The sequence below is a fragment of the Ursus maritimus genome, unplaced genomic scaffold, assembly GCF_017311325.1.
Source record: "Ursus maritimus isolate PB19 unplaced genomic scaffold, ASM1731132v1 scaffold_22, whole genome shotgun sequence".
In the NCBI taxonomy this organism is placed as follows: Eukaryota; Metazoa; Chordata; class Mammalia; order Carnivora; family Ursidae; genus Ursus; species Ursus maritimus.
Window position 1 is genome coordinate 43,215,074 of NW_024424675.1, and position 13,359 is coordinate 43,228,432.

Genomic DNA, 13,359 nt, shown 5'->3' on the forward strand with positions numbered 1-13,359 from the left:
AAGCTCCCGTATCCAGGGTAACAGGCAACTGAAGAGTGCCCAGTATCTCTGTCTACCCCTCTCCATCTGCCACACCCACATGACCTTATTACTACCCGTATAAAACAAATCCAGAATCATTAAAAGCCAGCCAGCACACCAAGTGACAAGAACTGATATTCGTGTGGTCCTGGGAACTACTTGCTCGGAACGATGATCTTCACTTAGTTGCTTGGAGCCAACTATTCTTTATAACACACAACCACAACATTCTTTTTAAATAAACGCACAAATACAAATGAGCTTAAAAATAGGAATGACGACAAAAAATGAGGAAGCCTTAATGTGAAAACGTGTTGAGAGAGAAAAATAGGCTTCTGACAATTAGTTATAATCTCAGAATGCTAATGGCCTTCCTGCAAGCAAGAGGAATTATAATTGGTCTCTGGTGGCCTGTTTATGCTGTCTAGATATAATTACAGGATGCAGTGCTTCCAGTTTTTACCGATTCATTCATTCAACAACTAACATTTATTTAGTACTGACTGGGCCTGGCACTGTGCTGGGTGCCGACGGCGGAAAGACACCTGTGTTTAGAAGCTCACACTTCTGAAGGAGAAATAAACAAGTCAAGTTCACAGTTCGATTGCTAAATGACAGAAGACAGATATGAAGCCAGCCTGCTGACTGCATGAAGGAGGGAGTCACGGATGCTGTCTGCCATCTACAGAGAGATTTCACAAACCAAAATGCACATGTCTGTGAGAAAGCAGGCTATAAGAAACCAGCCTGTAATTTACACTGCATAACTCAATTTAAAAATGCCCAGGCCGTGTCTACGAGGCTACCTCTGATTTCCCTAATCAAGCATGCACTAGGGTTGTTGGCACCAGAATCAACTGATTGTAACCCCCAACGAGCATGAAAAGGCGAGAGCACAGGCGCACATCTGCCTACAGAGGCGCACAGGCTCCTCTGGGCGAGAAGCAATCCCTTTGGAACCGCACGGTTCTGGGAGGGTGCGTGTTTATGGAGGGTCGGCTGTAGCAACATTCACACCACGTGGCTGGAAAGAAAGCCCACAGCAAGTGGCAGGACCGGCTTCCCTCCTCACCCATTACCCTCCTCACCGGCACATGGGGATGCCCACCGTGTTTGGGGGGTCACTCACAGACCTGCTGGGAACCCTGCCCTCCTCGGGGAGCTCTCCAAACCACACATGGGGGCTGCTTCTCCTTGAGGAATGAAAGCCACTGTCTCTATCCATCCTGTCATTTCCTAGCTAACGAGAACAGCGCCCTCTGCCCTCCGCGCACCCAAGGGGTGAGACCCATCCAGGACCGGACCCCCTTGGCCTCGGGGCTCTGGGAAAGGAACACAGGCCAGCTTCAGAATCCGACCAAAGCATGCAGGGACCTGACAAGGCACCCCGACTCCTGCTTCCAACAGGGCTCTGTGGGGAGAGAAGTGGAGCTCCTCCAGAAACATCCTGAACTGTAGGTGCACCTCGGCCTCAGCAGGGTTCAAGACTAGTTGTTCTCGGCAGCCACATCTGGAAGCTTACACATTCAAGGAACGATACCAGCCACTCACTTAGAATGAAAAATACAATTTATGTGAACTAATTTGTTCTGTAAGTGATTCGTGGAGATAGCTTTTTGAAGGCTTGTTATATTTTTCCAAATATTTTCACCAGAAGAAGAAAAAGAGGGAGGAGGTGGAGGAGGAGGGGGAGAAAAAGAATATTGCTGGCAAGAATGGAGTGGCTGAAAACAAAACAAAATAAAAATCATGCAAAAATGCCCTGAGCATTATTTTTCATGCTATTATCAGTCTTGAGGGATAAGATATTTGGTTGTCGGTCGTAACCTTGGAAACTTGCCTAACCAACTTTCCAACAAAGAGGAAGATCTAGCTGGCAAAGTTCACTGCTCAACTGCCAAATATTCCAACTAAATGATATTATCCAGGTTCATTTTGCAAAATAAATTTAATTTCTTATAGGGAAACTTGAAATTTATAAAAGAACCCTGGAGAATCTGAATTTTAATAATCAATTATTCTTCAGCCTGATTCATCTTATAAACATATGGAATATGCAAAAACTTAAATTAGTTTAAAAAGCCAGCCCTGTAACTCATAGTTGAGGAAAACTTTTACATAAATGAAGAATAATTGCCAAATGCTCTGATGCTATAATATAATTTTTTAGCTCCGCGCTCTATGTTTCCTCACTTTGAAAAAGAATTCCTTTCTCCGACGTCATTCTTTTCCGACCAAGAAAACAATTCTCTCCTAGATCTTATTGTACTCATCATAATGAAGGCTCATGATTTTTTTTTAATCCTTATGCATGATTTTCCTAAAATGCTGAAATAATCCTGAGTCTTTACTTCTGTAAGAGAAACAGAGGGGGCTGTTCTGGGCAGCACCATCTGCATGGGTCAGTGGAGGGGAGCAGCCACAGAAGACAAGATGGCCACGGATGACCTTCCCTTGGGCCACAAAGGAGAAGGCATGAGGACAAGCCGGGGAGTCTGGAGCAATACAGGAAAGCTCCCACTGGCTCATCAGTAGCTACTTTGTGAGTGAGGGCTCCTGGAGCAAGTAGAAAGTTCTTGACTCTACAGTCACTTTACGATGGGTACAGAATCTTACAAACCTAAGGTAGCACAAAATTAACTATTAAACGAATAAGAAATTTAGTGCTTGTACTAGTCCTTTAACTGCACACCTTTGACTGGTATGAGCAGATGCTTCGATAGGGCACGTCCCAAACTGCCGTGGACATTCTGGCCACACCTGCACTCTTCAGAGTGGACTCTCATATCTGCTCACAGACCTATCCAGCACCGTCTTGTCCTAATCTATACACAGACACCCATGCCCACTGGATTTTCTTGAACTGCTCAACCACAACCTAAAATCATCGCCCATACTAGACTGGGTTCTGTACTCTGGGAAACAAGGCCCAGGATCCCAGTGGGTCCAAAGATTAATTTATCTACAAAACCCTGCATCTTGCCTCACCTCGGCCTAAACCACTTTGATTTCAACAGCTTTGCCATCTTAAAACAACTGGTGATCTAAGGATAATCACTTCCAAAACATGCTCAGATCTGAAATGTGAACTCTCTCTGACCAAGGCCACATCACCAGCCGCCTGGTTTAGGGGGAAGTGCTGGCCAACACTGAACACACATAATATCTCAAGTCATGCACACCCCAAGTTCTGGGACAGTCCATCAAAGTGTGGGGCTGTCGCTCCCTAGACAGACTCACGTTCACAGCTTCTGCTTTGTATTCGTCATCACTGTCCGGGGCAGAGAGCGCCAGCAGGACTGGACACACTTTGTTTTCAATATCATGCTGGGAAATTAGATCTTGTTCCAGAAGAATCAACAGCACTTCCTGACTTGATTTTCTAACCTAGAAGAGGAAAAAAAGGCAAAAGGTAAAACACTGAATGAGCTGAAATGCTCTCAGGATCCAAACCAAACTCCCTGAGCCGAGCACCAAGCTGGCCCTGTCTCCTGACACGCGTGAACCACACAGGGCGTCCGGCCCCCCCATGTGTACTTCCTTCCCGAGGCCTCAGAATACACTGCTCCCTCTGCCGGGCCGGTGCCCACCGTTCCCCTCCTCTCGGGCCAAGCATCCCGTTCCCTGGAACCCCATTCAGGTCATGTCCCCCATCTGTCCTCCAACAGTACCCCCTCGGGGCCCCCCCGGCTGGGACCCCAGATTTCTGCAAAGGCACACGCACACACATCCACAGAAGGCTGCGGGGCAGGGGCCCAGAGATGAGCCCTGACGAAGCAGGACTCGGAAGCCTCCTCAGTCCAGAGAAGAGGGGCGAGTGAGCATTACAACGCAGAGGGACCCCAAGAAGCTGGACAGAGAACATACGTGGGGAGACGAGAGCACAAAAAGTCCAATTTAAAGAGCAAGGAATGGAAGGTGCCAGCATCGCAGTGACACTAAAGCCGGGAAGGGCGTTCACACAGACAGCAGTCACAGAAGCAGCCACCGAGGCACGGTGACGCGGAAGCTTCCAAGCCAGTGACACGATGAAAACGGTCTTTTAATAAGATCAATCCGGCAGTGGTGTTCCAAGTCAACTGGAGGCAGTGAAGGCTGGGGGGAGAGGGCAGCCAAGTAGCCACTGCACCGGCCCCAGCGGGAGGGATGGGAGGGACACGGAGGAAAGGTGATGCCCCGGTGGTGTTAGCAGGCCGGAGTGACAGGACGCTGTGTCTGACCAGAGGCAGGGAAAGTCCCCAGGAACTCGGGGGCGTCAGACACTTACTGAGCCCCTGGCACATGTCAGGAGCGGAGGATGTGCAAGGAGCAGAGCCCAGGAGACCAGACCCATGGGCCGCCTTGCCCCGTGACCCTGTCCCAGGTGGCAGCATGGGGCAGCAAGGGAGCAGGGCCTCAGCTGAGGACATGGAGCACAATGTCAGAAGCAGTCAAAAGCCTTCTGAGGGCAGTGGGGTGAAGGGTGGACCCCAAATGTTATGTGTACCTCCAATCTTTGGAATCTTTGCGTGTGACCTTCTGTGGAAAAGGGGTCTCTGCAGATGTGACAGGGGGTCACGTTAAGGACCTGGAGGTCATCTGGGATTACCAGGGTGACCCTAAGTGCAATCACAAGTGTCCTTATAAGAGAAAGGCAAGGGGAGAGGACAAACAGAAGAGGAGTAAACACAGGAAAACAGAGGCAGAGGCTGGGGCAACGCAGCTGGAAGCCTAGGGAGTCTACACCTCCGGAAACTGGAGAGGCAAGGAATAGTCTCCCCTGGAGCCTCCAGAGTGAGCGTGACCCAGATGATACCTTAATCTTGGATTGCCAGCCTCCATAACTGTGAGAGAATAAACAACGCAGAGGGACCCCAATTTTGTGGTGCTTGGTTACGGCCGCCCCTGGGTACTGTCACAGCAAGCAAGGAAAGGGGAGAGGACACTGGGCTCAAAGATAGGAGATGAGCCCTGGGGACACGGGGCAAGTCAGGTGACAGCACCTCAAGCACCTCAAGGCTGAAGGGCCAGCTGGGGTGAGGCAGGGCCAGGGCCTCTGGGAATTACTCCACAGCACTGGGGAGCCCCAAAGGTTGGAAAGTAGAGGAGTGACAAGAGCAGACACAGCTTCAGTGAGGGTGACAGTCTAGAAGCCTCAAACTGCAAGAGCGGGTGAGGGACTCCCAGGCAGAGATGCTCTGGCCGAGGCATGGATTCGGGGGCTGGGGCCCAGAAAGGAGAGGGGAGGTTTGAGAGATGCTGCCAAAGAGAGCTGAGCTCGTCACTAGAGAGGACTCCGGAAAACCAACCATGACCCTGGGGTCTTTGCCTCAGGCCACCAATCACCAAATGGAAAAAAATGGAGAGGAGCAAGACTGAAGGTAAAGAGAAGCGGGGTGGGTGTCTGAGCTTGGGGGACCAATGTGATGCAGTGGAGGCCTCGGGAGAACCACCGGTGGTCGGTGCAGACTCGTGAACTCCAGAGGCCTGGGGGAGAGAAAGCCACATGCACGTGGCTCTGCCCCAGCCCCCCGAAGCACATGAGACCACCAAGGGAATCCTGGCACTGTAAGAAAAAGACCAGACCACACTGGAGGGCGGATGAGGGCCAGGGCCAGCGCCGGAGCCTCGGGAAGAGCAGAGCAGCAGGAAGGGAAGGGGTGGGGGAACACCTCGGTCACCCACAGGAGATCCTGCAGTGGTTTCCAGGTGCGCCCCATCTGCCCTCTGCAGTCACCGTCTGGGCCCACGGGGCCAGGGACTGAGCGCTCTCTGAGCCTCGGCTCCATGTCTGTAGAAGTGCACAGTGACAGTACCTGCCTCCCAGGGCAGCTGTGGGGTTACACGACCTACAGACACGAAGGGCTCAGAACTGTGTGTGGGGTGGGGCACCCGGGTGGCTCAGTAGGTTAAGCGTCTACCTTCAGCTCAGGTCATGATCCAGGCGTCCTGGGATCGAGCCCTATGACTGGGGCTCTCTGCTCAGCAGGGAGTCTGCTCCTCCCTCCCCATCTTTACGCTGTTGTGCATGCGTGCTCTCTTTCCCTCTCTCCCCCTTTCAAATAAATAAATAAAATCTTAAAAAAAAGAAAAGAACAGTGTGTGGGGTCCAGTCTTCCCTAAATGAATCCTGCTTTACTGTGACTACAATCATATGACTAGTTGCCAAAAAAGGGATGTAAGAGGTAAGACAATCCCAGTGCATAAGGACCTAATGCTGAGCTCCAGGAGGAACAGAGAATATGTCCCCATCACCAGTGCATCCCATAGGCAGGGGAGAGCAACGCTAAATGTCTAGGAGGCAGCCAAGAAAGGTTTCTTCAAAGACCCAAAAGTCATTAATGGTGACAAATGGTGCAAAAAAAAAAAAAAATCAAGTAAAGGCAAAAAAGAAGTCACTGGATAGATAAATTGTGGGAAGAATATAAATGCAATACCATCGCCCAGTTAAAATGAATGACCACGAGCTCTCGGGATCGATGTGGATAGATCTTAACAACAGAGGGATAAAAGCAAGCGGCAGAATGGAGAGTACAGTCTGATGCCATTTATATAAGGTTTTAAAGCACCTAAAACAAGACACTCTCTTATTCAGGGCCACTTACACAAGTGGTGGGACTATAAAACTCTGGATGGGAAGGACACCCCAGGGCTCAGGGTAGTGGTTTCCTACAAAAGGGGAGGGAGGGAGAAGAACAGCACGGGGAGGGCACAGCACAGGTTTAACCGTGTCTGCACCCTATACATAAAAAATTAAACAGCTCTAAAGCAAAATTATAAAAGTTCAACATTTGTTGAGTGAGTGTAGTAAGTATATGGGCATTTATTACACAATCATCTCGTGTAATTAAACCATTTCATAGCTTTTAAAAAATCAAAACTATTTTTGAAAAAATAAAAACACCAGATTTCATAGTGAGGCGAGCTGAGTCCACGGCAAGACCCCTCCGGGCTGGCGCTGGGGCCATCGGCTGCAGTGAGGCGAGCTGCCACCTGGTTGGGAGCCCATGCAGGGCAGAGGCTGCAGAGCTCTCTCCTTCCAGGAGCCTGGCAGTGGGGCAGAGAGCGGCTGTGCACTCAGAGCAGAGGCCAGGGCACAGAAGGTTGAGGGAGATGGAGGCACGATGAAAATCGAAAGAGAAAAGCCAATGAGTGAGACTGGAAAAATAAGCCTGCTCTGAGACAAGAAGATGGGAACAAAGAGGGAAATGAAGACATCGTACTGAAAAGCAGCTGGGACCCCCGGGCCCCGAGATGGAAGGCAAGTAGCTCAGGACAGCTGGAGAAATGTGGCCATACTAGCAACCGGAGAGATGACAGCAGCCTCAGTTCCACAAGGCGCTACTAAAACTCGACCAGGTACCAGGCCCTGTGCTTGGTCACAGAGATAATCAAGTAAGACACAGTTCCTACAGTCAGTGCTCAGAGTCTAACATGGGAGAGAAAATACTGGTCACAGCAACCAGAAGAGCCTGGGAGGTCCCAACACATACACCCGATGAGGCTGGGGAAACCGGGCCCGGCATCCCAGGCTCCTCGGCAACTCGGCAGTGCCCCAACACACACACCTCATTTCTCTGCACCGTGGCTCCCGCACCTCTAAAACAAAGAGGAGTGAACAAGCATGCCCACACTTCTTAGGAAGAGTCAACAAGATAACCACGCTAACCCTGAAGCATGGTACGTCACACCCTGAGAGCTCGAGCAATGGTAGCCGTTAGCAGTACCAGTGACCATGGTAATGATATCACTATCGTGCCTGATTCTATGATTTCATACCTCCCAAGAGTCACCGCGAAGCGCACTGGCCCTGAAGATGACGCACAGTCCCGGATGATGAACAGAGGGAGGCCTGCGCCGCAGATGCTCGGCTGACCTGACCCACTCCCACAGGCAACAGAATCTGAGCCTTGGGTGCGATTCGGAATCCTACCTCCTCGGGGAGCCTGCGGCACCCCCACGGGGGGAGGTCTGAAAGGCCTGGCCTCGGTTAAAAAGAGGCAGAGGTGGAGAGGGAGGAGTCTGGAAGGAGCAGGGCTGCCAGCACGGGCAAAAGGGAAAGGATGCACAGATGTGGGGCAGGGACCGGGTGGGACGGGATGCACGGCCCACGAAGCAGTCACCTATGCCTGAAGGCATTCGAGTCTGAGGGAAGAACCTTCCAGAAGATCGGACTCTGCCATAGTTCTGTGTTTAAAGGTGACAGGAACGGAGAAGAGGGGGTGTACCCAAAAGAGTTAGGTTTGTTATGGAAACAAAGGCCCAGCTGGGAGTGGGGGGGTGGGAGAAGGGAGGATATCCATCGCCCCAAGGCTGGGGCTCCAGGGAACCAAAGGAAGTGTGCGGCAGATCCACTTGTTGAGAGAGTGGGTGAAGACGGAAGGCCTCTATTTTCTCACTGAAGCAAAAGGCAAGGTCACCCATTTGGTACACGGCAGGCCAAGGTGGAGAGGCTTGACGACAGTGGCAAAGGTCTGAAAGAGCTGCCTTGGATAATGTGAGACCAGCTGAAGAGGGACGAGCGGAAGGGTCGGCAGGCAACGCTGTGAGTCCAGCTGAGATCAGAATCCATAAATCTGCGATGGCACCAATCCATGCACGGCAGCAGCCCCCACCCCCACCCCACCCCACACTCGGCCTCCTGGACGGGGAAGTCTGCACGTTGTGGGTGGGCGGGCAGGCAGAGCCAGAGTGGCGGCCGCACTGTCAAAAGGACAAAAATCGGGGGTGCGGATGGGGAGGCCAGACAGGGGAGGCTGAGGGAGGGGGCAGCCAAAGCGGAACAGGAAATGAAGGCAGGAGGACAGGGGAGGCGGGAGCAACAGGCCTCTAGGACCGGAAGGCTCAGGGTGGTGGCAGAGCGAGGAGGGACAGGAGAGAGCCTGGGGTCCAAATCACAGTTCCAGCCCCTTTCCCTTCTGGAACCAAATAGATGGCAATGATATATGACAAAGGTCAAGGAAATGTCAAGTTCTTTTTGACCCAGTACAACCTCATCTTCAAGAATATATCCAAAGGAGGGGCGCCTGGGTGGCATAGCGGTTAAGCGTCTGCCTTCGGCTCAGGGCGTGATCCCGGCGATCTGGGATCGAGCCCCACATCAGGCTCTTCCGCTATGAGCCTGCTTCTTCGTCTCCCATTCCCCCTGCTTGTGTTCCCTCTCTCGCTGGCTGTCTCTCTCTCTGTCGAATAAATAAATAAAATCTTAAAAAAAAAAAAAAAAAAAAAAAAGAATATATCCAAAGGAAAAAGAACAGCCAATGGAAGACTTATAACCGCATCCTTTATAATGCTCACTGCACCCACTGCACCAAAGGCTGAAAGAAAGCTAAGCATTCAACAAAACTAAAAATACGAAGATTATGAAGATGTACAATGTCTACTACACGCCGGTGAGCTTTTGGGGGCAGGAAATCTGTCCTACTCATGTCTTTATCCCCAGCACAAAGCACCACGCTCGGCTCATAACGGGCACTCAGAAGCCGTCGGAATAAATGAATGAATGGGAGAAACTGCATCACATTATGATTAGACCCATGTGGGAAAAAATGGAAGCACCTGAAGAAGGAAATGCAAAAATAATCAAAATACTGACATTAGGAGAGTGGAAATAGGAGGACTTTCTTCCTTATTTGAATACTACATTTAATCATGTCACAGTGTAAGAGCTAAAGTATTTGTTCTTTAAAAATGCTTAGATTAAGGGAGAAATACAAGCCCAAACTGTAGAACTTCTTGAAAACAATAACAATGAAAACTTGGCATATCATTAAAAATTATAAATACAGGGGCACCTTGGTGGCTCACAGTCAAACATCCAACTCTTGATTTTGGCTCGGGTCATGATCCCGGGGTTGTGAAATCGAGCCCTGTGACCCGCTCCGTGCTGGGCGTGGAGCCTGCTTGGGATTCTCCCTTTCCCTCTCCCTCTACCCCTCCCCCTGCCTCATGCTCTCTCATGCTCACACTCTCTCTCTCTCTAAAAAAAAAATTATAAATACATTTAGCCTTTGTATACATCCATTCCCACAATAACTCACAGAAATAGAAAGGCTGCAAGGCAACAATTTTAAAGGGATAAAAGAGCAGAAATAACCCAAATGCCTATCAATAAACTATGCTACGTCTCCCCAGTGGAGTATCACGCTGCTGGAAAAGGGGATGGGGAGGTTCTGCCTCACTGGCTATGGACTGATCTGCAGAATACCCTGGACAGCAGGGAAAGCAAGGGACAGAGCGTCATGCACGGTACGCCACCTGTACCTGAGAAAGTGACAAGGGGGTGCAGAACACAAGGACATGTACATACGTGCTTCGAGTTATCTGTGTGTATTTTTTTAAAGGAAGAAGAAACCAAAGCCTGGAAAAAATGGCTATCTACTGGGGAAGGAGGGAACAGATGGGGGAGGTCGGGATGGAAGTCAGATTTTTCTTTTCTTTTTTAAAGATTGTATTTACTTATTTTAGAGAGGAGGAAGGGGCAGAGGGGGAGGCAGAGGCAGAGAGAGAATCTCAAGCAGACTCAGCGCTGAGCCTGGAGCCTGACGTGAGGCTCGATCTCACAATCCGGAGATTGTGACCTGAGCTGAAACCAAGAGTCGGACACTTAACCAAATGAGCCACACGGGCACCCCAGAAGCCAGATTTTTCTGAATGTACTTTGTTTTACAGTTTTGACTTGGAATTATGTAAAAACATTTTAAATAATTATAAGTCTAAATTAAATCAAAATGTAAAAGCTAAAGCAATTCCCAAAAATAAAAAATAAATAAGCCTAACTGTGGAGCAAGTTGGCAGCTTGGGCACAAAGAGAAGGGTTAATACAAGTGACTCTGAAACAGAGTCTCATTAATATTAATGTTAATATGACCGTGCATCTCTAGTGGGAGGCAGCCCCAAAACAAAAAGAAAGGCAAAGAAATCTCAAACCATATTCAGTTATCCTACCAGACTGTTAGTAACCACACTGCCAGCAACCATACTGGTATTTTTATTCTGAACACACACACACACACAGACACATTAATGCCATTAAGAAGCAAGATTTATACTGTGTAAAAAAAAAAGTTATGAATATAAAATCAAATACAAGCCCTATAATCGTAAATTCGATTTTGGAAATATCGATACAAACTCTTGGCGAGGAATTTTGTAATGAACAGATTAGGCTGACAAAGCCCAAACCCAATACGATGCTCACACGGCTTCTGTGCTTCCTGATCTGATGCAGCAGGAAACACAGCAGTGCCTAAAAAGGATTCTCACTACACTGCACAAAACTCTGAATCTGACCAAGCCTCTAGACTTAGCTAGCAGTTCAGAGGAAGTACTGGGAATAGAGGAACATTTCAAACCACACTATGGGGATGTGATCAGCCAGACCCCAAATGTGGGGACTCCTCCAGGCTAGTGACCTGGTTTCCTAAAGCAGGGGAGTAAACGGGAGGATGAACGATTAAAAATCAAGAGAGATTTAAAAGGCATATCAACCAAATGCAATGTGGACCTCCTGTGCATTCTGATTTTAAAGAGACTGCCCGAAAAAAAAAAAGATTTCTGAGAAAACTGGAAAAGTTTCAACAATGACTCGAGATTAAATGATATTAAGGATCTATTGATAATTTTTATCCGTGTGATAATGGGATTGCTATTATGTTTTTTAAAAAGTGTCTATATTTCTCAGAGAGTAATATTAAAGCATTTACGGTTAAAATGACATGGTATCTGGGAAATGCTTTTATCTGGGTTGGATTATCTCAAGATAAATGAAAACAGACTGGTCAAATGTTAATGACGGTCGAAGCTGGGTGTATTCATTTGGACATGGACATTCATTTTAATATTCTCTCTACTGCTGTGTGTTTGAACATTTCCATCAGAAGAAGTTAAACAAAATAAATAAAAGAACTATCTCATGATGATAAGAGTGAGTGCTGTCTATCTGCCTGTGTGACTGGAGGAACCGGGCACACACAGATCTTTTGTCCTTGAATCGCTTAACTCAGAGAAGCTGTACTCGGAATTATGAACATCGGCTAAAATAAGACTAAGGAGAATTTGCTGCACACGTCTTCAGGTCACAATTTTTCACACCTGGTTGTTTGGATCCGTGAGGTACCTCACTACAATCGGTGTGAGATATTCAGAGAGCACCACTGGAAAATTTGATCTGTTTTCTTGTAAAAAAACAGCAATAGGAGGAATCTGTTCCATCAGCTCAGTCCGCACTGTGGGCTCTGCAGCAAGAAAAAATCAGAAAAGAATTATATAAGAATAAGCCAAGCATCTTATAGAGTATATAGTGATAGTTTCTAGCTTTTCTTACTAAAATACTTCATCAAGGAAATTAGACAAATGCAGCTTAAAAATCACTTCCCGTTTAGAGTATTTATGCTACAGACAGGCTTAAAAAGCTAATAAGCTATCTGGCAATATAAAAACATAAAAGGAAGAGAGAATGACAACTCTATTATAACAAGCCATATATAAATCGAGGAGGGAGCAAGAAGTCTGCATGCTGGGCCAGCGTCCAAAAGCCATTACAACTAATGGCGTATATGCCAGACCTATGGGTTGTGCTTATTTAAATTCCAGCCAGAATGTATACATTATCAATAATTCTTTCATAAATGCACTCCCCCACAATCCACGCATCCCAATTATTTCTAAGGCAAAGCATTAAACAAAAGAGCGGCTCTAGCTCCAATATACCACATTAAATTTAACACAAATATATAATTGCTTCAGCACCGTAAATGGTGACTCATTTACAAAGAGAATCCATTTAAGGACTCAAAACATCCACTTGGGCCTTCTAAAAGCATTGTGTCATATTCATATGAATATTTTAAATGAATACGGGAGCTACGTGGAAGGCTTATTTTTCTATTTTCAGTTAAAATGATCAAAATCTAAAGCAAGCGTAAGATTCCCGAAACTTTCTGAAGCTGTTCACCAATCATTACAANNGCCCCAACACCCGCTCGTCTCACTCCTCTCGCCTGCGTGTATGGGGGAGGAGAGCATGGGAGGGACATCTTCCTGTCTCCCGCACAGCAGTGTGCTTCTCTCCCAGGACAGCAATCATGGAGAGGCAGAAAGAGAAAGAAAAATCAAGATTAGCCTACAAAGATCATAGGTGAGGGAAACTAATGACTGGGCTTGTTCTAATCCAAAAGACTTCTTTTGATTTGGTATTTCTTAGCAACCAACAGGCTGGCAAAACTCATGAACTACAAAGGCCTTAACTGCCAGGGCAGATAGCATTCATGGCCATTAGTCATTCTAATTTTCTAAAACTAAGGATAATTTGATGCCAAATAAGATACCCATTCTTCATGACAAAACCCATTCATGCTT

General features: G+C 47.9%; 1 protein-coding gene across 2 annotated transcripts in view; it reads right to left on the reverse strand.

The window, feature by feature from the left end:
• The window catches only part of LOC103670942 (serine/threonine-protein phosphatase 4 regulatory subunit 1), an 81,507-nt gene that overhangs the window by 28,864 nt on the left and 39,284 nt on the right, over positions 1–13,359 (reverse strand). For both annotated transcript variants that reach the window (XM_040638514.1, XM_040638515.1), the window contains exons 5-6: positions 12,094–12,236; positions 3,262–3,408 (exon numbers count right to left, since the gene is read on the reverse strand). In XM_040638514.1, coding sequence (XP_040494448.1) covers positions 3,262–3,408; positions 12,094–12,236 — 290 coding nt within the window. The remainder of the gene's footprint in view (positions 1–3,261; positions 3,409–12,093; positions 12,237–13,359) is intronic.